This window comes from Haliotis rubra, unplaced genomic scaffold (assembly GCF_003918875.1).
Source record: "Haliotis rubra isolate DU_JTF1 unplaced genomic scaffold, ASM391887v1 Scf72, whole genome shotgun sequence".
Taxonomy (NCBI): Eukaryota; Metazoa; Mollusca; class Gastropoda; order Lepetellida; family Haliotidae; genus Haliotis; species Haliotis rubra.
The window spans coordinates 1,549,333-1,576,928 of record NW_025767435.1 but is presented as its reverse complement, the minus strand read 5'-3'; the positions used below and the strand labels follow the sequence as shown (position 1 = coordinate 1,576,928).

The window sequence follows — 27,596 nt, the reverse complement described above, 5'->3', positions numbered from 1 at the left end:
TCTCTCCTGATTTAGCGAGCCCAACACTTGAATTTACAGGAAATCCAAAGTGTTATGTGGGGAGGATGGGAGGGAGCTAACCTCATGAGTCAGGATAAGTATAAAATATCAATTTTACTCTAAAAATTACATATTTTTCCTTATCCTGACTCATGCTCTTTGTTTGTAGCATCCTAATGAACGGAGGTGGGTAACAGAATACTTTGGATTTATAATTAGTGATTTTGTATAGATATACTGTAATATTCCCACGGGAACTTCATGAAGGCTTAGATTTAGGATGTTTCCTGTATAAAGAAAACCATAGGTTATATAAAGCCATTAAAGGGGAATTACATTATGAATATATTGAACAATACATATAAATTATATATATATATATAGGTGACTCTGATAGAGGCACTGAAATTGACTATATCCAAGTATATGCTTAAGGTTGAATACTTAAGCTGAACATATATACATAGCCCTAAAACTCCGTAGAGTTATAAGCTAGATGAGTATGTATAAAATACATATTAATCTTGTGAGGATAATATTTTAACGCCTACGAGGGACTGTCAGTTGCTGAGCGAGGACCAGTGGTCCGAAATGGTGAATGCCAGAGACATCTTCTGTAGTGATGTCTCTTAGGTAGTGATTAGCAAATACCATGTTAGATTTCCAATAGCATCCTTCCATAATCGTGTTCAAGGAACAGTTACCGCAGTAGGGCTTAGGGTAGAGGCCAGTGCCCTGATCTCATGTGGATTTGATGCTGTTGGTGGGTCCAAGCCTGCTGCCTTGTAGGCACGGAGAATGACAGTCCTTATCCAAATAGATATTGTGGTCCGTGACACTTCTGTTTGATTCAGTGAGGCTTATAATGGGATGAATAAACGCTTGAGAAATCTTCTCCTTGTTTTGGATCGTCAGAATAAACTTTGAGCTTCTTACGGACACAGTGATAGGTCTTGTGTATCTTGTGATCCGAGAATAGAGGATAGCGCCGGATGTGGAATAATCTGTCTGGTTGACCTGGCAGTTGATTTTTTGGCGATGAAATCCCATCTTAATCCGAGGTGCGCTGTGTTATGATTGTCATCAAACTGTATCCTCTCAGAATCCAGAGCTGAATTTCAGACATTCTTGCTGCTGTGGCTAGCGATAGCAGAAACAATGTTTTCTGTGAGAGAAATTCAAAGTTTGTCGATTCCAAAGGTTCATAGACCTCACTCGTGAGGTGTTGTAACACTACATTCAGATCCTGCTGGGCGTGGAACTTCCGCTTTGGTCCTCCAATCGAAAGCTCAGTAGTAAGGCCAGTAACTCTGGAGATCTTGTCAATTTGACACCCGCTCTCATGGTGATTACAGAACAGAACTAAGCTGCAAGATATGTTGATATCGCTGAACCTTTTAAATGTTTGTTTTGGCGTAGGTAACACAAATAGTCTGCCACTTGAGGTTGTGAAGCCTCTTGCTGTAAACCTTTCTTTGTTGCATAATTTTCGAAACTGTGCCACTTGTCGCCGCATGTTACGAAGTTGAGTAACGAAGCGTTTGACTGCTTTTGCCGCCCTGGCAGAATATCCTCTCTTGTTTAAGCACATTTGTATACAGTCCATAATGCAGTAGTTGGAACATTGCTGGGTTTCCGCACTTGTTTGGTGTGAGGATGAATTAACAGGTTTGCGCGCTTGGGTAGCTCCAGTGTTGGTTGACCGATTTTGAATTAGTATGGGAAACCACGCTCTGGCCGGCCAGTAGGGCGACCAAAGTGAGTTGTAGGCTCTGTGTTTGTCTGATTTTCTGTAATACTTGAGGTATTATTGCTGGCGGCGGAAACGCTGTGACGCATTGAGGCCTTCCCATGATAGACTTAGAGCGCCCCGCTGCCCAAGCTTGGGGGTCTGGGACTGGTGACACGTAATGTCGGTAGCTGATTGTTGAATCGCGGGCTTAATAGGTCTATTAGCGCTCCTAATTGCTTGATTATCTGTGCAAAAATTTCCCTGTTGATCATCCACTCTGTCGGTGATGGTAGATGAGGCCGAGAGAGAGCGCCTGCTAGTATATTTCTGGCTCCGGAATGTGCACTGCTCTGACATGTAGATTTAGATCTTGTATTAAATCGAACAGTTGAAAGCTTAGGTTCAAAAGGTTCATCGATCTCGCTGAGCCTTGCTTGTTTATGTAGAACGCCACCGTCGAATTGTCTGTATGGATCATTAGGCGCGCATTTTGTAGAAATGTGCTCCAATGTAGAATGGCGTTGATTACAGCTTTCATTTCTAGACTGTTTATATGGAGTTTGCATTCTTGCTGATTCCATAACCCTGATATCGTGTGGTTGGTGAGATGAGCTCCCCAACCTTGGAGGACGCGCCTACATACAGATGGGTTTTGTATTCCTGCTCTGCTAAACAAAACCTTCGCAGACATTCGATTTCTTGGTCCACCATAGTAGATGTGGTCTGAGATGTTTCGTAGACTGAATGGTTGTACATCGCTGAGATGTGCTGATGAGGACCTGTAGGGGACGAATCTGTAATCTGCCTGTGACAGTCATGTCTTGGGCTGATGTGAGAAGACCTAGTAGGCTCTGCCATTGTCGCAGTGGTAACGGAGAGAGTAGAGCTGGTGGAATGGTCTGTTGTATCTTGAGCCAACGGTCTTCTGGTACCATAATACGGTTGCGATTTGTGATGAATCGAATACCTAGGAACTGCAGGTCTTGGCGATGGTACTAGGTCCGACTTCATGTAAGTTTACTAACCAACCTAGTTGTGTTAGTAGCTTTATGATGTAATTTAACTGTAGTTTGAGACGCAGTGGATCTTGATCTACTTGTATCCCGTCAGTCGAGGTAAAACGACCGCGAGCCCTTTGACGATGTAGAAATTTGATAATCGGTTTTCGCTATCCTCGGAATAGCCAGGGGGCTGATGATATTCAATGGGAGTACTTTCCACTGGTAATGTAGCCCTTCTAGAGTAAATCGTAGGTATTTCCTGGAATCGGGATGAATGGGGATGTGCAGGTAGGCATCCTGTAGATCTATGCTGCCCATGTAGTCCATAGGATCTAATCATCTGGCGTTAACTGAGGTAAATGTATCATGCTTAAACTCTCGTGGTTTGGCGAGATAGTTCTTGTTGAAAAAGCTCATGTTGTAGATGAGTCTGTATTTCTCGGAGTTTTTCTGGGAACTAGGAAAACTGGGGAGTAGAAACCTGGTTCGACGCTTGTTTGATCTATTACTTCTATGGCCTGTTTGGATAGGAGTGATGAAACAGCCTCTTTTATCTTTGGTAGTTGTTGCTTTGTAAATCTAACTTGGGGGTTTGATTGTCAGCGGAGGCTTGGCCTGTAGAGGGATAATAAACTGTGTTGAAGAATGTTGGAGACGTAAGGGTCTTGCAATATTCCCCAGTTTTCCCAGTGTAGTTGGAGGCGCCCACCCACTTGAGCTGGTTGTACTGGAACGGCTGGGGTGGAAGACTCCAGTCGCTCCAACCTGTGTTTCAGCTGCCTATAATTGGGAACCTCTGGGTGTCCTGCCTCTTCCTGATCCTCCTCTATAGTTGCCATATGGGCTTATTTTAAAAGAATCTTTACCTCTAGAGCTGGCTATCTTCCTGTCTCTTGCTCTTTGTAGGCCCGTGAACTTAGATCTGCCTGAGTATCTTTGTGAAGTCTGACCTAATGACGCTGGCTAGTGTGTCCATCGATCTAATCATAAGGACTTCCTGGAATCCTTAGAGACTTCCTTGGCGACTTTGTCGATTTCTCCGCCAAAGATGGATGTTGTCGACCACGGGCTGTATAAAGTGGGGCTGTAAAGTTCTCCCCAATTACAGGAGGCGAGGAGGCCTTGACGACGAAGCTAAGGTCAGTGCTGCTGAAACAGATGTAAGATGATCCGCTAAAAACTGCTGATCTTTCTTTGCATAAGTAAGGCAGAATAAATCATTCTATCATCTTCCGTCGTGGAATCCCGAATCTAGTAATAAGAGTCTCATTGATCGCCCTAGATCTATTTAACCCAAAGAACATACGCCTCGGCCATGGTTTCTATATGAGCCAACTTTATGCATCATCCATCTTGTAAATCTTGTTCTTTACATCGCTGATGATCTTATAGTTCTCATCGATGTCCTGGGCCTTGTAGAAGGAGTCCATGTTATGCGGAGAACTTCTTGGCTTGAAAGTTGGGCAGATGTGGTATCTGAACTTTCGTGAGCTTTCTGGAAAGCTGCATCTAGATTCTGTGGCACTGCCGCAATCGGGTCGATCGGGGTAGAGTGATTGCATCTGGATCATCTTCCTTCATCAAATACGCCTGAGCTGTATTGCCACTTTTAGATGGTGATGTGAGATCTAGGTTATTGACCATCCAATACCGTGATTCTGCATCAGAAAATATGATTCCTCCATCATCCTCAAAACCATCATCATTAACAAATTGTAGATGCTCTTCGACCGCGTAGCTGTCTGTATATCTGATGAGGTTTGTGGCGCATCTAGTTGACTTGTGCGCTTCTATGTGGAGATCTGACGGGTGATCGACCTGGTGATGAACTAAGGGAGATCGCCTATGGGATGATCTTCTCGAGACTTGTGAGGTGAATGTTGATAGCTTCGCAGCAAGCTCTTCGGCAGTCCCTCGATGTTCTTCTAGACGATGAAGATCTGGAATCATATGTCCTTCGCGAATGCCTTCGCAAGAAGCTTCATTTAAGCGCCCGGTCCGGGGATCGATGATATGACCTTCAAGGCTTCCGTGATGTCTGATGGTCTGAGTCCATATCTAGAGATGAAATCGAAGATGGTGATGATCTCTCCGCCCGCCAAGGCCTTCGCAAGGCTGTACATCTAGGTCCTTCGCCAAGGTGGTGCGGACTTCCTTCGCCGGAAGGTGACATCGCCTTGGCTGCTACGCTGACGGGGTGCCTCTGGGGGTGCTGTTCACGCTGGAGCCTTCGCTGGCTGCTCGGACTGCTTGGCGCAGTTTGTAGTGGTCCTCCATGATGTTCATAATCTGCCGCGATCATGTCTTCTGGGATGATCAGACGAAGTCGTCCGGGCGCCTTTTCTGCGATGGGGTTCACATCAATGACGCCTGACGCCGTGTAGAGGCATCAGGCTGCATGGTGATCTCTGCAGAAGTCACAGTCGCTGACACTGGTCGCTTCTTCTGCCGTAAGTCGGGATGATTATCGGCTGATCATCGAGGCCCAACTCTGCTGCTGGAACGATCTCGGCTGAGAAAGTTCTTGCTGTCTTTCAGATTTCCTTTGGAAGTCTGGCGCTGCCCTGGGTGTCCTCAATCTGCGTTGAGACGACGATGAGGCCCTCTTAGACTTAGTCTGCAATGACGGGATGTCTGGGGAGGCCGGTCGTTTCTTCGAGGTAACGGATCGGCGCCCCACGCTCCTCTGCCGCAGGGGTCTCTAGCAGAACACCAGACGGGAGAGGGTCGATCGCTAGCAGCTGACTGGAAGGAATATCTGGACTCTCTGCCATGTTTTGCCCTTGTTTGCGTGATCTATCTGCAGCACGCCTTAAGACGCCTTAAAGATGATATTTATTAAATGCAGAATGAGATAAATTAATGCAGTAACTGCAACGTGAATTAAACGCGACACGCATTAGAACAACTAGGGCATATTACATGTGGATCGGAGGCAGAAAAACGTAATCTACAAATCGCATAGATTTTCATCAACGTAAAGCTAGCTGAACAATCACTAATACACGCGGAATAAACAGTAGAAATAATGATAATTAATCAATACAAATAGTAAAGGATACTAGCTATACCTCTATAGTAACCTATGAGAGGTAAAAACTAAGAGATTATCAAAGGATATGTGTGTAAGGAGACACAAGGCGCTCTCACATCCTGCTCACTGGGCGAAGAAGGAGAGAGTGGAGCACATGGCCAGAGGGTGGCGACACCTTTCCCGCCAGGGGAGACAAAGGGGAGCAACTCGTGGTGAGTACCAATTAGTGATTTTATTTTGAAGGGAGCTTCAAATAAGGAGATACAAGTGTTCCACTATGTTCGCAAGAAGAAGAAGACAAGCAAAAGAGCATGAGTCAGGATAAGGAAAAATATCTGCTCTATCTCATATCACATCTCACTGAACATGTTGAAATTCAGTTTAATTAACCATAAAAATATCAGTTTCATTCAAAGTAAGTTATTTTTACCCTGAACCATGTCATAACATGTCATATTTTTTCTTCTGAACTAGGCTTTTTTCACTCTAAGATATAATGTTAATTATGCATGTCCAGACAATTAATGGTGAATTGGTGAAAGAGTGACCTTATGAGGAGGTCTGCCATAGGAGGTTGTGGTTTTCTGTACAATGGAACTGAGTGAGTGAGTTTAGTTTTACGCTGCTTTTAGCAATATTCCAGCAATATCATGGCGGGGGACACCAGAACTGGGCTTCACATATTGTACCCATGTGAGGAATCGAACCCGGGTCTTTGGCGTGATGAGTGAAAGTTTTAACCACTAGGCTACCCCACTGCCCCACAATAGAAATGAGAGGAGAAAGGAAGTTATTGTTTGTTTGTATATATGCCTAATATTGCACTTATCAGTTTTGCAGCTACCTGTAAATATCATAGTCTGGGCCAGACAATCCAGTGATTGACATTATGAGCAAAAATCCATGATGCCATTAACAGTGTAATCGATCAAGTTACTGATGCTGGGCTTCAATCCATCTTGTTGCCTAATACGACCTTCTTCTTATAAACCTGGTTGCTGGGTACAGAGTCGAACCCAGTATACCACTGAGAACATGGCATTTGAAAAAGACCTTGAACTTCTACCTGAATTATCAACCTCCCAGCCCTTCCTGTCACCACTCACCTCCTGCTCTTCAAAGATGGGGTGGTACTTTTCCAGAGACAGCTTCTTGAGGATCCCGACACTTCATCTGAGGAAGGATTCAACAATCGTTTCAGTAAACAACTAAATACATGGTTTCCTTAGGTCTGCACATTACATGTTTCTGTTTATTTAACACTGTGGTAACCAATCTTCCATCAATATCATGGACCAGGCAATCCAGTGACTGAAAGCATGAGCAATGATGCTGGGCAGTCCACAGAGCTTGACCTTCTGATCTCAATCCAGTAACTTAGTCGTTTCTTTAAATTGGCAGTTACTTCCCTTTGGTAGCCTTATCATCATTCTATATCTATTTTATATGTTTGTTCCAACAAGTTCTAATGTCAATGGATCTTGTTTTCCCTGAAGTCACGAAAGTAATAAACAACGTTCGGGAAAATCTCACCATTTTGAGCAAATTCCTGGAGTGAATCCAGCATTGGGCCAGCATCATCACTGTTCTGAAACCATGATAACAGATTCTTAACCATCATGATTTTATAAAATGTGTCAAAACAAATTCCCAGAATAAAAACATATCTCGTTTCACATTCATAAACTGAAGTTCTGTCATTGGCAAAATTTAGAGTTTTAATACGCATCTATGATGGACATGGTTGCAAGTTTTCATGCCTCACAATCACAAAGCTCAAATCAAATCACAGAAAGTAATTATAGGTAGATAAAAATATCTCAAGGTAAGAATTTGTTACAAAATACAATCATGTTACAGAGACTTTACTCCGTCTACTTTGAGAAATGTATGCATAGGTAATAACAATGTTGAGATTGCCCTTGTCTCCCTGGGGATCAGTTCATTACCTTTCCAGGGGTGGGTGAAGGTGATGGGGTGAGTGTGGAGGTGGTGCTCCCCTTGGAAGATGGGCTCTTCCCATGTGAGGATCTCTGGGGGTGATAGAGGAACTACCACTAGTTGAGCTGTTGGGAGAGGTGGTGTTGGACATGGTCCGGAATCCTGATGGCACTGTTGGAGACTTGCGTCTGAAAACATAGTGGATCCATTTGAGTGAGTGAGTCAGTTTGCTTTAACTTTGTTTTGAAAAGTATTTCAGTTACATCATAGCTTGTGGAAGGAAGGCTCAAAGGAGACCTACTGTTACAGGTATGGTGCACACCTTGAGACCTAATCAGTGAGAATCGGAGATTTCGGACCCATAATCAAAGGTTCCTGTCATTCAAAGGGACAGAACTCTTGCATTGAAATGCATCAACTGGGATTCTAACAGTCCAGCACCTCTGGGTACATGATATTGGAAACATGTTCCAACACCTTTAAATTAGGATATCTGACATTGCCACCTTAAAATATGAACTTTTTAATATAGTTTAACCATGAGTGCAATTTAGAAATATTTATATACAGACACCTGTTGAACATTGATCGGTTGGTATGTCTCACCTGGGCATGAAGAGCCGAGTCTGGTGCTGGCTGCTGTACTGACTTCGAGGAATGTTTGGGCTGGGTGTGAACAGGTCACCTGAACAACCAGTACAAATGTCAGTCATGTGACACACGACATGGGTCATGTGACGCAACATCAACACACAGTGAAGCAGTTTGGAAACATTACTGTTACTTAAAATAATTTCTTCTAAAAGCAAACATTATCAACATTCCTGTTTCGTAGTAAAACAATATCTTAGTTCTCATACCATTAATCATGTTCATCTCTAAGTTCATGGTAATATTTAAGCATGCTATATTAATCAAAATGTATAAAACGAAGCAGTAAAAGAGCTTTGCAAAAACAAATGTGGATCACACAAAGCCATAGGCTTTAAGGGCAATAACACTCAAATTTTGAAAGTGTTGACAGAATGGCATTTTTTTCTCATGGACTAATCTTGACTGGTTTGTGTTCAGTGTAAAAAGGTATCTGGTGATTGTATCAGTTAAATGAGAATTTGATTATTGCTGCCCTTTAAATAATGATATTAATCCATAATTAATCATAAAGATTGCTTATTAGGGAACATAAAAGTTATAAAGCACTAACAATATGCGCTGGTTAACAATCCAGATGATTCAAGAACAATGACCACAACAGCAACTGTCTGACATGCAGTACTGCACTGACTGATGCAAGAAGTGAGATACAGTACAAAATAACTGCCATCAAAATGATAAAAGCAAGGACCACAAGCTTGATAAGCTATACAAGAAACAATCCAACAGTGTAGACAAGTGTCAGTGAACAGTGTAGACAAGTGTCAGTGAACAGTGTAGACAGGTGTCAGTGAACAGTGTAGACAGGTGTCAGGGAAGTGTATATAGGTGTCGGGGTACAGTGTAGACAGGTATCAGGGAACAGTGTAGACAGGTGTCAAGGACAATGAAGACAGGAGTCAGGGTACAGTGTAGAGAGGGGTCAGGGTACAGTGTAGACAGATGTCAGGGTACAGTATAGATAGGTGTCAGGGTACAGTGTAGACAGGTGTCAGGGTACAGTGTAGATAGGTGTCAGGGTACAGTGTAGACAGGTGTCAAGGACAATGAAGACAGGAGTCAGGGTACAGTGTAGACAGGTGTCAGGGTACAGTGTAGATAGGTGTCAGGGTACAGTGTAGACAGGTGTCAGGGTACAGTGTAGACAGGTGTCAGGGAACAGTGTAGACAGGTGTCAGGGTACAGTGTAGACAGGTGTCAGGGTACAGTGTAGATAGGTGTCAGGGTACAGTGTAGACAGGTGTCAGGGTACATCATGTAGACAGGTGTCAGGGAACAGTGTAGACAGGTGTCATGGTAAATGTGTATATAGGTGTCAGGGAACAGTGTAGACAGGTGTCAGGGTAAATGTGTAGACAGGTGTCAGGGTACAGTGTAGACAGGTGTCAGGGAACAGAGTAGACAGGTGTCAAGGACAATGAAGACAGGAGTCATGGTAAATGTGTAGACAGGTGTCAGGGAACAGTGTATATAGGTGTCAGTGAACAGTGTAGACAAGTGTCAGGGAACAGTGTAGACAGGTGTCAGGGAACAGTGTAGACAGGTGTCAGGTACTGTGTAGACAGGTGTCAGGGAACTGTAGACATGTGTCAGGGTACAGTGTAGACAGGTGTCAGGGTACAGTGTAAACAGGTGTCAGGGTACAGAGTAGACAGGTGTCATGGTAAATGTGTAGACAGGTGTCAGGAACAGTGTAGACAGGTGTCAGGGTACAGTGTAGACAGGTGTCAAGGACAATGAAGACAGGAGTCATGGTAAATGTGTAGACAGGTGTCAGGGAACAGTGAATATAGGTGTCAGTGAACAGTGTAGACAGGTGTCAGGGTACAGTGTAGATAGGTGTCAGGGAACAGTGTAGACAGGTGTCAGGTACTGTGTAGACAGGTGTCAGGGAACTGTAGACATGTGTCAGGGTACAGCATAGACAGGTGTCAGGGTACAGTGTAAACAGGTGTCAGAGTACAGAGTAGACAGGTGTCAGGGTACAGTGTAGATAGGTGTCAGGGAACAGTGTAGACAGGTGTCAGGGTACAGTGTAGATAGGTGTCAGGGTACAGTGTAGACAGGTGTCAGGGTACAGTGTAGACAGGTGTCAGGGTACAGTGTAGATAGGTGTCAGGGAACAGTGTAGACAGGTGTCAGGGTAAATGTGTAGACAGGTGTCAGGGAACAGTGTAGATAGGTGTCAGGGCACAATGTAGACAGGTGTCATGGAAAATGTGTAGACAGGTGTCAGAGAACAGTGTATACAGGTGTCAAGGTCACAGTGTAGACAGGTGTCAGGGTACAGCGTAGACAGGTGTCAGGGAACAGTGTAGATAGGTGTCAGGGAACAGTGTAGACAGGTGTCAGGGAACAGTGTAGATAGGTGCCCATGTGTTGTGTAGGTAGGTGTCAGGGCACAGTGCAAAGAGGTGTCTCAGTACAGTTTATACAGGTGTCCATATGCAGTGTAGACGTGTCCTTGACGACACTAAACACCAGACAACAACAGACTAGGCAACAGGACTGCCATGGCAACAACACCATCTTGTCTTCCTTCATTTGGACAATGTCAGTCTTGGAGAGACTTGTAGTTTCAGTAACTAAGAACTCCTGTGTAACATACTGTACACAATGTCATGGTCACTCTAACAAAGTCTCCTCCTAAGGAGGATCAGGTGTAATAGCATCTGGGACACCTGTAATACTGGAAGCAGAATTCAACAAATGGATTGTCAGGCTTCTTGTCATCACCATAGTAACAGCAGTATATATTCATGTCATAACAGGATCCCATATACCTGGAACTGTCTTCCATACATTTTGCAAAAGTGAAAAATGTCAAACACAATAAACAAACTTTTTATCATCTCATATTTTTCTGTTTATAATGTAATTTCAGGTTCTTGTGAAGGAAATATATTCCTTGTCATTCCTCACAATATTTTAGTTTTAGGGACATATTGGCTGAAAAAAAACCCAGAAAATATACAGGAGTGACTCATTTGAAATATGGGAAATTTTATCTTAGCAAAAGCCAAATATGAACTATAAAACACTCTAATGCCCTAACACTATGATGAGTTGTCTCTACATTAGTATAGTACAACAAGCATAAGTACAATTGTCCAACAGAAAGAAGCCAAGTGGCAGTCCCTGAGCCCCAGTCGGCATGTATGGGGTCTGACCTGGTTTGGTGAGGTTGATAGGGGAAGGCAGGGGTTCGCTCTGAGCATCCAACACACACTCGGTAGCTACAGCATCAGCAGCAGAGTTAATGTTAATGGTGGGACTAGTCGCCCCGTTGAAGGATGCATGACTAATGGTTTTAGTAGGCAGGTGAGGAGAGAGGGAGTTAGCCGCGTAATGGCGCCGGATGTTACCTGGGGAACGGTTGCCTAGAAATTTCATAGGGCTGCTTACTGCTCTACGGGAGTTCTGCAAGATAAAGATACAGAAGGATGATGAATATATTTGTATCATTTATGGTGCCACAGCAGACTGATCAGAGTTGCATCCCCTAGGTGTGACAGGATCCTATGTTTGTCACCACCATGTGTGCGCTCTTTGGTTTTACCAACGATTTAGAGTGAGTGAGTGAGTTTGGTTTTACGCCGCTTTTAGCAATATTCCAGCAATATCATGGCAGGGGACACCAGAAATGGGCTTCTAACATTGTACCCATGTGGGCATTCGAACCCGGGTCTTACAAGCCAACACTTTAACCACTGGGCTACCCCACCGCCCCACCAAAGTTTTAGACCTGCATCGTTACAGGATTTCCTCGACAGCAAGCTGACAGGCAGTGATATCAGTGAAAGACTTTACAGCAGCCTATAAGTACATGGTTTTAAAAGGCTCTGAATTCAGTGAGTGAGTGAGTGAGTTTAGTTTTACGCCGCACTCAGCAATATTCCAGCTATATGGCAGCGGTCTGTAAGTAATCAAGTCTGGACCAGACAATCCAGTGATCAACAGCATGAGAATCGATCTACGCAATTGGATACGATGACATGTGTCAGCCAAGTCAGCGAGCCTGACCACCCTATCCCGTTATTCGCCTCTAAGCATGGGTTACTGAAGATCAATTCTAACCCAGACCTTCACAGGTCTCTAATTCAGACTAACATAAATTCCAATAATGTATCAGGAACATTTTGGGAGCCGCATAAAACTTTATGGTACTGAAAAAAAACTGGAGTTGATAATATATTCACTTAGTGTTCAAAGAGTGTACCACTTCACTGTTTCAGCAAATGGTTAGAGAAGGTAACACAATTCCACTGAATGACTAGAAATGACCAGGAAAGAGTCAGAGCTGGCTAACCCCTACCAGTGTGCTACTGCCGTCCTCCTCAATGGACCTGGTTGTGTGCCAGTGACTAGCTGCATGACGGGCGTCGTCGGGGAGTTGTCCAGACAGAAGCTCGGCGCCGGCAGGATGGGGGGAATTACAGGCTTCAGTGACTCGCTGGTCAGGTTAGACCGAGGTGGGTTGATGTCCTAATGGGAGACAAAGATGAGGATGAGACATAAACTTGGCCGCCAGGCTCTGTATCACTTAATTACAACTGTCTGATAAGAGAGAAAAAGGTTTCCTGCTAAAAAAGAAAGAACAGTAGAACAAAGTATCAGTAGACATAACATTAAAGTTCAATGGTCGATGAATAAAATGCTTGCTTGCTCTTTTGTTGTTTAACGCCACACTCAGCAATATTCCAACTATATGGGCATGGTCTGTAACTAATTGAGTCTGGACCAGTCAATCCAGTGATCAACATCATGAACATCGATCTATGCAACAGGGATACGACATGTGTCAACAAAGTCAGCAACCTGACCCCACCCCCATCTCATTAGTTGCCTCTTACAACAAGCATGGGTTGCAAAGGCCAATTTTAACCTGGATCTTTACAGGAAGAAAATTTACAAAATGAAAAAGAGGAAGGAAAGTGGTCTGGGCATATTAAGTACAGTGAGAGTTAGTTGTACCAGCGTGTACAAGGCAGCACTCTTCTTGGTTTCCAGGAGCATGGACTTGTAGCTGGTCATTGACAGCGCCGTCTGGGTGGGGTCCAGTAGCTTCTGGGTCTCTACCCGTGCTGTCTGGATCTGCTGGTGCTGGAACAAACAAGGTTAATGACAGTTTAAGAACATTTCAGCCATATTATGCCTCGGGAACAACCAGAACTGGCTTCACACATAAGAAACAAACCAACATACATGACAAGTTAGTTGACATACCCAGGATACCCCAGTTGTACCACTGATATACCCAGCATCCCCTTGTCAGAGTACAACTGACATACCCATAATCCCCGAGTAAGTGTACCACTGACATAACCAGTGAGTGAGCGAGTTTAGTTTTACTCCGGACACAGCAATGAGCAGCATTGAGCATGAGCATCGATCTACGCAATTGGCGCACGATGACGTGTGTCAGCATCTCCATCGAGCCTGACCACCCAATCCCGTTAGTCGCCTCTTACGACAAGCATAGGTTCCTGAAGACCAATTCTAACCAAGATCATGGGTACTGACATACCCAGAATCCCCAGTCAGTGTCCTAGTGCCCAAACAAAATGTCCTACCTCTGGTGATCGCGGCGTTTTCGTTGACAAATCCTGCATGGATGTGGTGTGCTGAAGTGGCATTGGTGCCAATCGGTTTGACATGTTGAAAGTGCGCCCCAATTTGAGATTCCGAAACCTGTTCGATAGGCGATTCCACCATGCCTGCAAATCATAGAACAAATGTTTAACTCTTACACACACTACACTTGTCTAGGTATGGAATGAATTAGAAAATATTGAAGAGAGATAAGCAGATTAGATTTCCTTACTCCAACACGCTGAACCAATTTCATACAGTTAAAATTTGACATTTAACATACTATGTACATACAAATTAACCAAGCAGTGTTCTTCTTACCTTGAGGCCACTCTTAGGATGATCTTCAAGGCTGAAACAACAGTTGCATGTTCGATACAAGAATCCGATACAAATGATAATGATCATGTATTAAACAATACTTTTGTCTCTCTTTTGTTCACAGTTTGACAAGTAAACATCCAAAAACTTAATTTAATGTGAAAATTCAAACATAGAGGTACATAACCATTTTAGTTTTAGTTAAAGATCTAGAGATCTACAGACCTACCCACTATATATGTGACATAGCGTCATTTATCAGGGTTATGACAGGATCACTGTTCGTTCAGGCCTAGTATTGGAACACTATATAAAGAACCTTTGACACATCATACAACCCTATTCAACCTCACTGACTCATTAGTCTTTCAGAATGTGAATCTTTTCATTCAATAATATGACTAATTCAGTAAATGAACCTTCTGACAATACTGGTAGTATTCATCCATCCATCCATCCATCCATCCACCCACCCTTCCATCCATCCTTCCATCCATTGACCCTTCCATCCACCCATCCATCTGTCCATCGACCCTTCCAACCATCTACCCATCCACCCATTCATCCATCCATCAACCCTTCCATCCATGTATCCATCCATCCATCCATCCACCCTTCCATCCATCCACCCACCCACTATCATCCATCCATCCACCCATTCATCCATCCATCAACCCTTCCATCCATGTATCCATCCATCCATCCATTCATCCACACTTCCATCCATCCACCCACCCACTATCATCCATCCACCCATTCATCCATCCATCAACCCTTCCATCCATGTATCCATCCATTCATCCACACTTCCATCCATCCATCCATCCACCCACCATCATCCATCCATCCACCCATTCATCCATCCATTGACCCTTCCATCCATCCATCCACCGACCCACCCACCCACCCTTCCATCCATCCACCCATCCATCCATCCATCCATTCATCCACCCACCTACCCATCCAGGAATTCCTTAATTATTACATCTATCCATCCATCCCAACTTCATCCTTCCACCCTACACATATTTTACTCCACAATCATCATGCCTGGACATCAACTCGTAGTACCAACAAATCCACAATGTCCTCTACACTGTAGTATTACCTGAAATCAGGTGGGAGCGTAGCCGCAACACTACCGTTCTGTTTGCCCCAGTTCTTCTTCCCTCTGTCAGCCTTACACACCTGCATGGCCTTCGCAGCCAGCTGCTGCGCAGCAGCTCTGTATCAACATCGTCTGGAACAATGGTGAGTGGACGGGGTAAACATATAGTCAGCAGGAATATTGTTGCTACCCCTTTCAACACCATGTTTGTTACATAACAGCTTAATGTGAACCAGCGTTCGAAACACCTGCCTGCCCGACCGCCCGGGACGGGTTATTTTCAACACAGACTGCCAGATTCTCAAATTCACCTGCCCGACAGTCAGGTTAAAATTTAGACATGTACATAAAGATATTCATCATATTTCAGGATAATAAATCATTATCAAATCACTCGTAAAAATAAATTATGAATTCCAATTGGATGATAAACTACGTCGCTTGTCAAACCTAAATTATTTGCAGGCAGGTAAGTTTTGGTCAGAGCTGGCAAGTTTTACATCTAACCAGCCCTATGGTCTGGCTGAAATTTTTGGGAGTTTTATACCCTGCATGAACGGAAAGGATGGTGGTGGTTACCTCAAAACAAATTATTCACAGCTTGCTGAGAAATGCTAAGTGTTGAATTGAACAAGAAACAAAGAACTGAAGAAATGCAATGTCATCCTGAATATAGAATTGCTGACATCAGGCTGCCTAAGAAGAGCCCTACATTCCGGCAGCTCACCTATGAGGGAAGCCATATCAAACGCCGTACATCCATTTTTGGCCTGAATGGTAACATCAGCACCAGTGTTCAGCAGATACATGGCAACATTCTTCTTCCTGAAAACACGAAAATATTACCTTCAAACACCAATCCTAGCTCGCATACAGTATGTCATTAAAGTGAGTGGTTGAAAGTGAGAAGGGTGGATTCATCTTATCATAAGATGATTATAAGCTGTTTGTGTTTCTATATGATAACGGTAATAATTTCTTTATCATTTAACATCATACGTATACAAATCCATGCATATGGTTCTTTACACTCAAAGAAGTAACTTAAGAAATTGTGTATGAACACAGTAGCGAGTCCCATTTATCATATAGTGCCAAATTATTTTCTGTCATAGTTATCTACAGAAACACATCAAGAAACTTCCAACTAAACTTATTTGCAGCAATACACCACAATATACTGCTCAAGTAGACATTGCCTCGATGTATGGAGTTAAAAGTAGTGCAAGGTAACCTCATTTGCATATTTATCACATCAGGTTTCCTGATTAACTTTTTGCATTGACAACATTATCTATGATATAATGAAGTTATATCACTGCCTGTCAGAATAATGACAAAGTCATAAAGTCAATAGTGACTTGGAGTTGTACACCACTACAGCTCGTCAGTGTGTTAACGACAGGTGTATATATGTGACCAACCCGTGGTATGTGGCCTGCATGAGCGCTGTCCAGCCACTGATGGTGTCCTGTTTGTTGATGTCACACCCTCGGACCACCAACAACTCCGCAATGTCCAGCCGTCCTGTCATTGCCGCAAACATCAAAGGGGTGGCGCCATCTTGTGGTGCTGAGGCATCTCTTTGACCCAAGTCAATGTCCAGGATCTCACGTATCCGGGTTATATCACCTGCACAGCAACAGCATTGTCAAGTAAGTGACTGGTAATTAATCATAGAGGTCAGGGACCGGTAATTAATCACAGAGGTCAGGGACCGGTAATTAATCACAGAGGTCGGGACCGGTAATGATTCACAGAGGTCGGGGACCAGGAATTAATCACAGAAGTTGGGGACCGTTGAGTTATTACACTGGTAAGGTAAAAGCCATTTATTACAGTGTTGATGAACCAGTCATTTATAATAGCATATAGTCTGTTTGCAGTGAAAACGTACCGATGAATTTCACTTTAAACCAAAAAGTAAATCAAATAAAGTGAAATTAAGATTGCGAATACTCATGATTTCACCTTGCCAGTTGAACATTTAAATCTCAAAATTTTATTTAAATTAGGATAAAAGTTGTTTAACAAACGATCATAGATTCAAATCGCTATTACTGGTTTGTATTACAAGGGGGTAAGCGCAGTAGATGGAAAAGTGAAACAAATGAAACGTGCGGTACGTGAAGAGCGTTAACTTATAACAACCCTTGTCGTTTTCGGTGTTTCATTTGATGTGCATACCCCCTTGTAATACAAACCAATAATAGCCATGTGAAACTATGATCGTTTGTTAAACAACTTTTATCCTAAGTCGAATAAAATTCTGAGAGTTAAATGTTCAACTGGCAAGGTAAAACCATGAGGATTTGCAGTCTTAATTTCACTTTATTTGATTTACTTTTTTGTTTAAAGTGAAATTCATCGGTACGTTTTCACTGCAAACAGACTATAGTGAGCACTCGTGGTGTTCTGATGATCAAAAATAATGGAAAATCGATTGAAAGAAGGATTAAAAATAATTATCGATTGTACAAAACATATTTAAAATTAATCAGAATTTTGTTGTTTTAGTATAACACACTTGAATAAAGTAAACTAACCATTAAATTTGATGAATATTCATGAACAAACATGCGCTCAACAGCGTAAAGCTATGCGCATTGTAAAATGTTAACCACTTTTATTGTTTAATTACAACTCCAGTGTCTTTTCTTTCATGCGTGCATTTCATTGCACACTCTAAGGAAGTCATATAAAACACAACTTATGGTCATGCAAATGTCCGAGAGTCATCATGGCAGGTCAACATGTTTATGCAACAACATCCCATCTGTTAAAGGACAGGTTTTGCCCACATGGACATTTTTGATGGACACTATTCTGTAACAGCATATCATTACCTACACTGAAGAGAATTAAATAGAGCACTATAATTTATAACTTTAAACCTTGGAGAACTTGCTGATCATGCAACTTTAATTCCATGTGACTACTTACCATGTTTGGATGCATCAATGATGTCTGGCTTGACCTCGTCAGGAGCTGAAAAACAGAATAGGAGTTATGATTTAATGCAACTATGTAAACTTCATAACCAGGCCGTGGAAGGACTTACTGCTTCACCAATGCTCCTCTATGAAACCATGTTGCCATGATTACAGCAACATCACGGCGGGAACACCATGGGTGGCACATTTATCTGTGGGGAACGGTCTTCGGCGACGACAGTATCAAGAACACAATAATTTATCTTACCTCAATATTACATTATTGTAGTGTAATACCGCTCGACGTATGACATCATAATGGTTTACAGTTATGACGTCACAATGCTAATACCTCTCTTTCAATGGTATTAGACCTTGCTTGACTCGGGGAAAGCTGAGAGTCATCAAAGTGTCTGCAGTTTCTAACAATTTATGTTGGAGAGTAATAAACAGAATACTAAACTCGTTTATGTGAAATACCATTTTTATTACAATTGTGAAATATTTAATATCAAACCCGCTTTCGACCGTTTGATACCAAATCTTTAACTCATTTAATAAAACTGGTATTACACGGAAGGTCATTTAGTATCCCCTGTATATTTGATAGTGGAGAAATATGAGAGTCCTGTAAAGTAATGTAGGAGTACCGTGTAATGTACTGTAAGATGCACTGATTACATTTATAACATGAACTTTATATTTCTTGTCGAAAATTTGGTTCAGTGAATATTTTGGTGTGTCCTTTGGGACACAATATACATTGTTCTGCATCCATTCTGCATATTCGCATGTACTGGATGCACATTTCTTGCTCGCAAAAATCGCTGATAGCAATTGATCTGCACTGAAGCCTAAACCCATATCATCATAATCATAATTAGTATAAAGTTTCAGTTATCAACATATATCATAAATGTTACAAATGCATAAATCGATGCTCATGCTGTTGATCACTCCAGACTCAATTTTTTAGAGACTGTCGCCATACAGCTAGAATATCGCTGGGTGCTATGTTTGCCTTTGATCATATGATCCTGATGATTTATATTAGCATGATAGTAAGATGTCATGCATAAAATCCTTTAGCTCTAATCTCCATGGAAACATCCCAGCTGTAAGTGATTACTCAGAGAGGGCCTAGACTGGGACTAATTAGCACTATGAGCCAATCATTTTTATGTTATACAAAACTCACTTGTTTTTCATTGTATGTTATCAGTAAGGCTGTAACGATTCACTCGCATATTCAGTGAATCGAACCGTGGCCCTTCATGAATTCAATTAGTTATTTGTGGTCACCAGAACCGAATATTAATGAATAATTACAAAAAAAATTATGGGAGCCACGTTTTACTTGAACCCTTGTGTACTTTTGGAAAGTGAGATATGCAAGGATTGAATATGCAGTAGCGCAAGTCATGTGAGTTTGCCAAGGCCACACATGGTACTGTCAACTATAGTGAGTGAGTGAGTTAATATTTAACGTCACATCGGCAATATTTCAGCCATATCGTGACGAGAACATTCGATATTGACTGTCAACTATAACTATTACATACCAAATTTGAGTGTCATGAGATCACTGTGTATTGCTGTGACAAATCAAAACTGTCAACATGGGCGTTCCATATTGTACATCAATCACTTAACTACAATATTGTATTCGTGAATAATTATTGGTATTCGTTACCCAATATTCATGATACATATCATATTCGCCACATAGTGTATTCATTGCAGCCCTAGTTATCAGACATAATTTTATTATGTTGATAAATATAGAAGTTTGTGCTTATCCTCAATTATACAGCGACAATTAATATCTCAGTTAGTTAAAAGTCATCTATTAGGTTCTGCCTTAAAAGCACCAGACCACATCCGACAATAGAGTTTAATCCTCCTTTAAAAGACAATAACCATGATAAAACCATACAGCATCAACACGACAAAGCCAAGAACCTACAATAGAGAGAATATTGCTGACACAGCTCATTGCAGCATGGGAGGTAACCCCTGACAACACGCTCCCTGACCCATGTAGGTCCCCACACAATCAGGACTACAAGACAATGGTCTTGTCATGTCAACATTATCTTCTATAACACCCAGAACAATAATGATCTCAAGTGATTTAACAAAGGTGAGGCCAACACGAGATGAATAAATGTTCATCGGAAAGTCAACCAGATTTTTATTTTCTTAAGCTATTCTAATAGTCAAAAATAATTATGAGATAATATTGTTAATAGATTTACTGACCAACTAACATGAAAATATGAAGAGTGGACAATGTTTTCTTTATTCCATTGAATGAACATCCATGTTCACCACATATCATGAACAAGATAGTGTAATGCATATCACTAGGGGTGAAACAGTATACCACAGTACTAGTAGAACCGCAGTATTTTGCCTTCAGTTCGGTATACCATAATACAATCACAAAATTCGGTATTTTCGGTTTACGTACGGTCATTTCTATCAAGTCATAAAATGGCAGTTTTTCATTCAAAATAACAAAGATTATGGTTATTGTTTTCAATATTATCAAACAGTGTAAGGTTTGGCTTTTGTTGTCAATTTTCTGCATTATGATTATATCTCATATACTGAACTGAAATGGACTGAACTGAGGGCCTTGTACCGCAACACGTACCGCACCATAGTCAGGGGTGGAAATAACCCATTGCCCGACGCCCGAGTCCAGTGTTTTTTTCTGTCGGGCAAGCAAATTTGTATATCACACTGTACCGGTGTCCAGTTGATATTCCAATGTCCAGTTGACTAGCAATTTTAAAGTTATTTCCACCCCTGCATAGTGAGGGCATACCGTTTCACCCCTACATATTACCCATGACAGTGAGTGAGACGATTTCACGCTGCTTTAAACAGAATTTCCATTGTATCATGTCTGGTTAATTTCCATTGTATCGGCATGTCAGGTTAATGCAGGAGAAAAGCATGGAGGTGAGTTATCACTTTGGCTGAAGGGGTTGTCATCAGCACAGATGCTAGAGATATGTATAAGCCCATATTTCTCAACCTATGACTGAAACCGTATGTAGTTGTTCCTGTTCAACTGATTACGAGTGGTGTTGTGCATCACGAAATATTCATTACTGTGTATGCTCGTTTCTTATAATCAGGAAATACAGTTCACTCTACACACCATGTATAGTGTAATAAAGTGTTTCTGTTTAATTTTAATTCGAGCTGAAACATTTTTCCATCAAAAAAGTTAAACTTTTGTTTCCACCAGTGATGTTAGCCGACTGAAGCAACTGCAAACCACCAAGAAACAGGATGCTACATAGTTGGCTGTGCTGTTGGAGACTGTACTGGGCAATGACAACTGACATTCATCGTGACGTCGGTTACCAAGGGTATGTTCAATTACAGAGGGGAAGAAGAGAATGGCATAGAGACGTCAATACAGTGTGACGTAATGCAAAAAGTGTACTTTATCACTTGAAAAAGTACTGTCAAAGCCTTTGATCTTTTAGCGAAGCATCTTAGAAAATACAATCAAATGTATCTAATACAACAACATCACAGTTTTCATCAAGAAAACGGCACAATGTCAAAAGGACCCGTCCTAGTGTACATTTATGCAGTCTGATTTTGGCTAGGGTACCTGGGGTATGCATCTGTAGTACCCATGCCGACAACGACCCCTTCAGCATCACTTTGGTATCACACGCAACTCTGCACAATGATTCAGAAATCTGACGGATCTCTGCCCCACCCATGACCCCTTACGATACCATATTGCCACATGATTACAGTATCAAGGATACCATATTGCAAGTTATCATATACCTATATAGTATCAATAATAGGGACCATTTTGCACATACAATACTAAAAATCCATATCAGCCACATTGCACGGCTACTAAACTGGTACGGAATGAATACACGCAAACGCTCAAAACTTCCAATAGATGGAGCCTAGTTTATTTTAGAGTTACATCCCTTGATGTGGTATATGATAAAATGGTTATGATATGACAGTTTTCCTTTTGCCAGTCATATCAGCCCGAGACTACCATATCAGCCCGAGACAACTGGCGAAAGGAAAACTGTCATGTAATAACCTCTTATTATATCATCCAGTCATGATATAATGAACAATACATAACAACATGTAGTAATACATATGGTATCATGAGCTGTGTATCATTAGTCATAAACTTCAGCCATGTTTACCAAGCTATGTAGTAAGACACAGAAACAGGAAACAACCCCATCCTTTTGGCCTACAACAAACCCACTAAGTAAAGAATGGCATGAACATTATTAATGTTGACTTTGGAATATGTTCAATTCCTGTCTTCCTGCCAAGTAAAATCATTATCTCTCCCCATTATCTCCGAGCCTTGTAAAGAACTACTGGTGTATAACACTGATTATAACCAGGCTATTGTTGTATCAGTCTATGTCAAGTTGATACTGGGATTATCACACAATAGGGCAGCCATGAGAACATTAAGGGGACTTAACTTCCACAAAGTCTGGAAGCTGTCATCTAAACATTGTCCCTTAGGGCTTATCAGTTAGAAACCATTGTTAAGAGGAGCCATTTTGTCATGTACAGGTTAATCAGAAAGTTGCTTCTATAGATTTAATCAGTGTAAGTAAAAGTATTGGACACATGAAATGATATTTTCATCATATTCATATAGATTAAAGCTGACAGGTCATAAAACACTATCTGTCACACATACAGCTCTATATATCATTTTCTTTGTATCTCTTTCAACAATAATTATGCATTACACATTCACAAATTGCTGAAATTATATGCAAAGATGATTCATTTAATGATTTATTGTCATACCACAGACAGGTTAGCTAACTCTGGGCTCCAGATAAGGGCAGTAGCATATGTACCGGGTACAAAATATGGGCTGTACACGGGGAAATAATTTAGAAAAGCGTGAGCAGATTCGCACCACAGCAATGGTGTATGGTCTTAGAATCATTTACAGATGTTTTTATCTGAAAAAGTATTGTTTTATTGTTTATTGACCTGTTTACACAAGACTAGCAATGTTGTGGTGCATATATGAAACGAAACACAAGATTACTGATACTCAATTAATTTCCATTCAGTATATATATTCTAAATGTACTCTTAAAGTTTTCCAGTACTCCTATATTGAACAGGCTGGGGTTGGTTTCCTGAGTACCCTGGTCGGGTAAATAACTTTCACTACCCACGGCTTGAATAAACTACCCATACCCATATCATCATGTAACTGGTCACATGTTACTGATAGTAATATACATTACATAAATTCATAGATCTGAAATAATTAACCAAACTTCATTGTTCACAGTTAAAATGATGAGGAAAATCATCAGACTTTCAAGTCAAAGAAGCAAACATCATTTGCCTGACATGTGGGTTCATCCCGGATGGGTCAACAAATGCACACCACTAAGAAATATCCCAAAATAACAGTCAATTTAATTACATATGTATTTTGTGACATCTCTTTTAAAGACATCTTTTTAGAGTGTAACCCTAAGAATATTTGATTTATATGGAAGCACATGTTTGTGTTACTTGCACATATGGAGTAGTTTTGTCACCATAACACAAATATCAGAGAAATCTGTTTTTCTCAGTTACTTTTTCTAATGGGTACCTGGGTCGGGTTGGATAATGCTCCCCCGAGTACCTGATCTGGTTGATTGATTGATCATTAAAAGTTTAATAGGTATTCGGGCAACTAGGCCCATTTACACCTTGCCCTTCATAATGGTTTGCTAAGTTTCTAAAATTTTATACAGTAGCAAAGCTGCCGCATGTTTAATATGCGCAAGAATTACATTTTGAACTTCATGGCAAACGACATTCCTTTACATAATACATAGTCCAGCCAATGAGAGGTCAATATTGTGACTGATGATTGATGGGGACACCAGATGGGCTTAACACAGTGTGCCCATGTGGGAATCGAACCCGGTCTGTAAGAGGTTACATCATTCTTGAGCTGTTGACTTCCACATGTCTTACATTGATACAGCAAACAATGCACAACATTTTCTAGCTGATAGAGTAACCTGCCAGAATTGCTTGTAAAGCACTGACAGAATCACTGGAAATGACCGCTGAGTCAGGTCTTATAAAAAATGAATTCAAATACAATGCTTCATTGTACCTGATCCGGGTTTGGGTAATGCTACCTCCTGTACCCTGGTCAGGTTGGGTCATGCCACATAGGGTACCCGGCCCCAATATTTCTAAATACAGGGAATCAAACCCTGGCCTTCAGAAAGACAAACTATCCATGGTGATACAACAGATATACAACACAGCATGGACAACAATGTTGTACATTTGTCTGTGTTTGTGACACAGTGTAACCTATTTACTTTGTCAACCTGTCATAACATAGTTTTCTTTATGAAACTTTGTTCCCTTTATATCCCTACACTACTGAATATATTTCAGCTCATATAAACATTGTTCACAAACTACATTGTAACTGTAAGTGTAACAGTGTGGAAAACATTTGTTCTATTTCAGTGTTTATATGCTTTATAACATAAATTGAATAATTTTTATACACTTTAAATCATTGTTCATATGTTTACAGCTTTGACAAAATTAATGATCACTGACATGGTTCCAAAACTATACAAACCATAATCAGGGAAATACGGAGATTCAAACCTATGATGATCAAAATCCTGGCACAGCAAAGGGGACACAACTCATCACAAGTCAATCTACAGTACCTACGACAATAGGCATATCAGCCAAACCTTTCTCCCATTAAACGTGAATTGTGGTTGCAAGTTTGTCACGCCACAGACCCAAGTTTACTTCCACACTTACGTCATTTAAATCATAAAAACTTCACCAACTTACCAACTTCTGGTTTATTTGTGGTTTTGCGGTCCAGGTATCCTCGAACCTCTCTCTTCCTCCGTATCGTTGCAATAGCTAACGGGGTTTTATTGTTTACATTCACAAGATTAGGGTCCCCTCCTTGCTCTATCAGGATCTGCGAGGTAGTCATGTGACCATTCAATGCGGCAAGCATCAGTGGCGTCAACCCCGTCGACGGTGTCCTGTAATTGACATCACACCCTCGGTCTATGATAAACCTGACCACAGTATCATGGCCATGCTGAGCTGCAGCCAAAAGAGGGGTAAATTCACACACTCCCCCCGAACCATTCAGATCGATTCCGTAATCCACCAACATGCCTACTGTCGCCACATGTCCACCTCTTGCTGCAAGAGTCAAAGCTGAGGCTCCATATCTGTTGATGGCGTTGATATCTGCTTGATTCTGAAGTAGTGTCCCCACGACATTGGAGTGTCCATACCTACAAGCCTGCATTAAGGGGGTCCAACCAAAGACATTAGGCTTGTCCAAGGCCGCCCCTTTCATTATCAGCTCTCTGACAACGCTCTCGTGGCCATTCGCTGCTGCAACCTGTAACGGTGTGTTACCGTCATCATCAACACTGTCGACCTCGACATCGTCAAGAAGCGTTCGCACAGAAACAACATCCCCCTGTTCACAAGCAATGAACAGCTGACGGGTTCGCTCCATTTCAGTTCGTCAAATCATATTTACCACCGGATGGGTAAATACACAACGAAACATGTACCGTTCGATTTCATTTTAATTTCCCAAGTTTTGTCACTGACGGAGAACTGTCACTATTTGGACACCTCGCAGCATCACTCGTCTCTACGTCGCCATCTTGGATGGAATTTCTGCCAAACCAGTGTACGTCCAAACTAGGCACGGTTATTTACGTTCAAACCGGCTCTGTGTGCAGAATAACATGATGGTCTTTATAAATTCCCAGTGCTAGCTACGTTATCATGGTGAACATGAAATAATGGCTAAGCGTATAAGATTCAAGTCGGTCAAACACCTTTTTAATTGTATTTTTAAAATATTTCAATTGAAGATTGAAGATTTTTAAGATATCAGATTCAAGTTTAAGAGAGGCGGTGTTTTATAGTGTTTGAACCGTTCGCTCGTCACGCCCAAGACCCGGGATCGATTCTCTGTATGGGTACAATGTGGCCCCCATTGTGATATTGCACGCGCACACACTCGCGCGTGTACTCACACAAACATACACAGAAGTTGTTACGTAAGTTATTATTATTATTATTATAGTATATTTATATAGCGCACATATCCACGCAACTGGTGCATGCTCAAGGCGCTGGTATTTTTCCCTCGATCATTGGATGTCAATCTCAACGGCACATCGTATTATCAATCTCAACTCCCTGGGGAGTTGCAAGTGCAATAACCTTGAACGCTCAGTTAAACTTAACGTTGGCTGCAGGGAGGTGTGGCCATGTCCCAACTTCAGACGTTCATCTGTGACAAGCGCCAGCGGATTTTAACTTTGTGGGATTAATGGTAGACTTTCGGTTTGATAATTACTAGCTATGCCGGAGTGCTCGATCAACAGCCATCATAGTGAATCGTATGGAGTAGAGATTATCCCCTTAATACAGTAGTAATGTCCCCGTACATGTATATGCAATTTTGTCCTACCCCAATATTGGCGAAATGGTTGGGTCTATATCTGGACCCGGCAAGATAACTCATTTATCATCCCAAACTGTGTTCCACAGGAGATATTGTTTGTATGAGATCATACGTATCTCCTAGTATATATCGTTGTGACAGTAGATTTTGTACAATACCCTGACAATGCTACGACGTCATGAACTTGATGACGTCACAATGCTATGACATCGCTGCTCTGCAAGTCTAATGGTAGTACAGTGTTCAGATGTACATTTTTCATTGACACTTATTGAAGAGTGATTTTTATGATAAATAGAATCTCACTCTCGTGTCTCCTGATATCAGTTACATCAACACTCGTTGATAAAAGTGAAAATATACTCGGCAAGCCTCGGGTATTTGTAACTTTATCAACTCGTGTTGATATAATTAAGCAGACACTTGGGTGAGATTCTCTATATCTTCCCTGCTCGGACCCCCTCAATTCTGTGTGCGACGTCATGGAACGTAACAAGATAAAATGACGTCATGAAAATGACATCAGAATTAGTTGCGGCAATCTTTGATGAAAATGGAAGGCGATCGGACGCTAGCGTCGCTTTCCAATAGATTGATGGAACAAGATGAATAAGTGGAGCGGGAGGAAATTCCTTCGGGTGAATGTATTGAGACACAGAAGTATGTTGAAGTATTTAGAATGACACTCTACAGTTATTGAATTAATGTTGAATAATATATGGTCGAGGCGGTTGT

General features: G+C 41.6%; 1 protein-coding gene across 1 annotated transcript in view; it reads right to left on the bottom strand.

Annotated features, from left to right (window-relative positions):
- LOC124259372 (ankyrin repeat and SAM domain-containing protein 6-like) overlaps window positions 1-26,047 on the bottom strand; it is a 29,624-nt gene extending 3,577 nt beyond the window's left edge. The window contains 18 exon segments of the mRNA XM_046693499.1: window positions 6,874-6,934; window positions 7,113-7,125; window positions 7,301-7,355; window positions 7,717-7,808; window positions 7,811-7,896; window positions 8,315-8,393; window positions 11,533-11,782; window positions 12,582-12,588; window positions 12,678-12,847; window positions 13,337-13,465; window positions 13,936-14,079; window positions 14,276-14,306; window positions 15,384-15,487; window positions 15,490-15,515; window positions 16,111-16,208; window positions 16,808-17,015; window positions 18,327-18,371; window positions 25,202-26,047. Coding sequence (XP_046549455.1) covers window positions 6,874-6,934; window positions 7,113-7,125; window positions 7,301-7,355; window positions 7,717-7,808; window positions 7,811-7,896; window positions 8,315-8,393; window positions 11,533-11,782; window positions 12,582-12,588; window positions 12,678-12,847; window positions 13,337-13,465; window positions 13,936-14,079; window positions 14,276-14,306; window positions 15,384-15,487; window positions 15,490-15,515; window positions 16,111-16,208; window positions 16,808-17,015; window positions 18,327-18,371; window positions 25,202-25,895 — 2,292 coding nt within the window. The 5' untranslated portion in view covers window positions 25,896-26,047.
- Window positions 26,048-27,596: the final 1,549 nt, after the last annotated feature.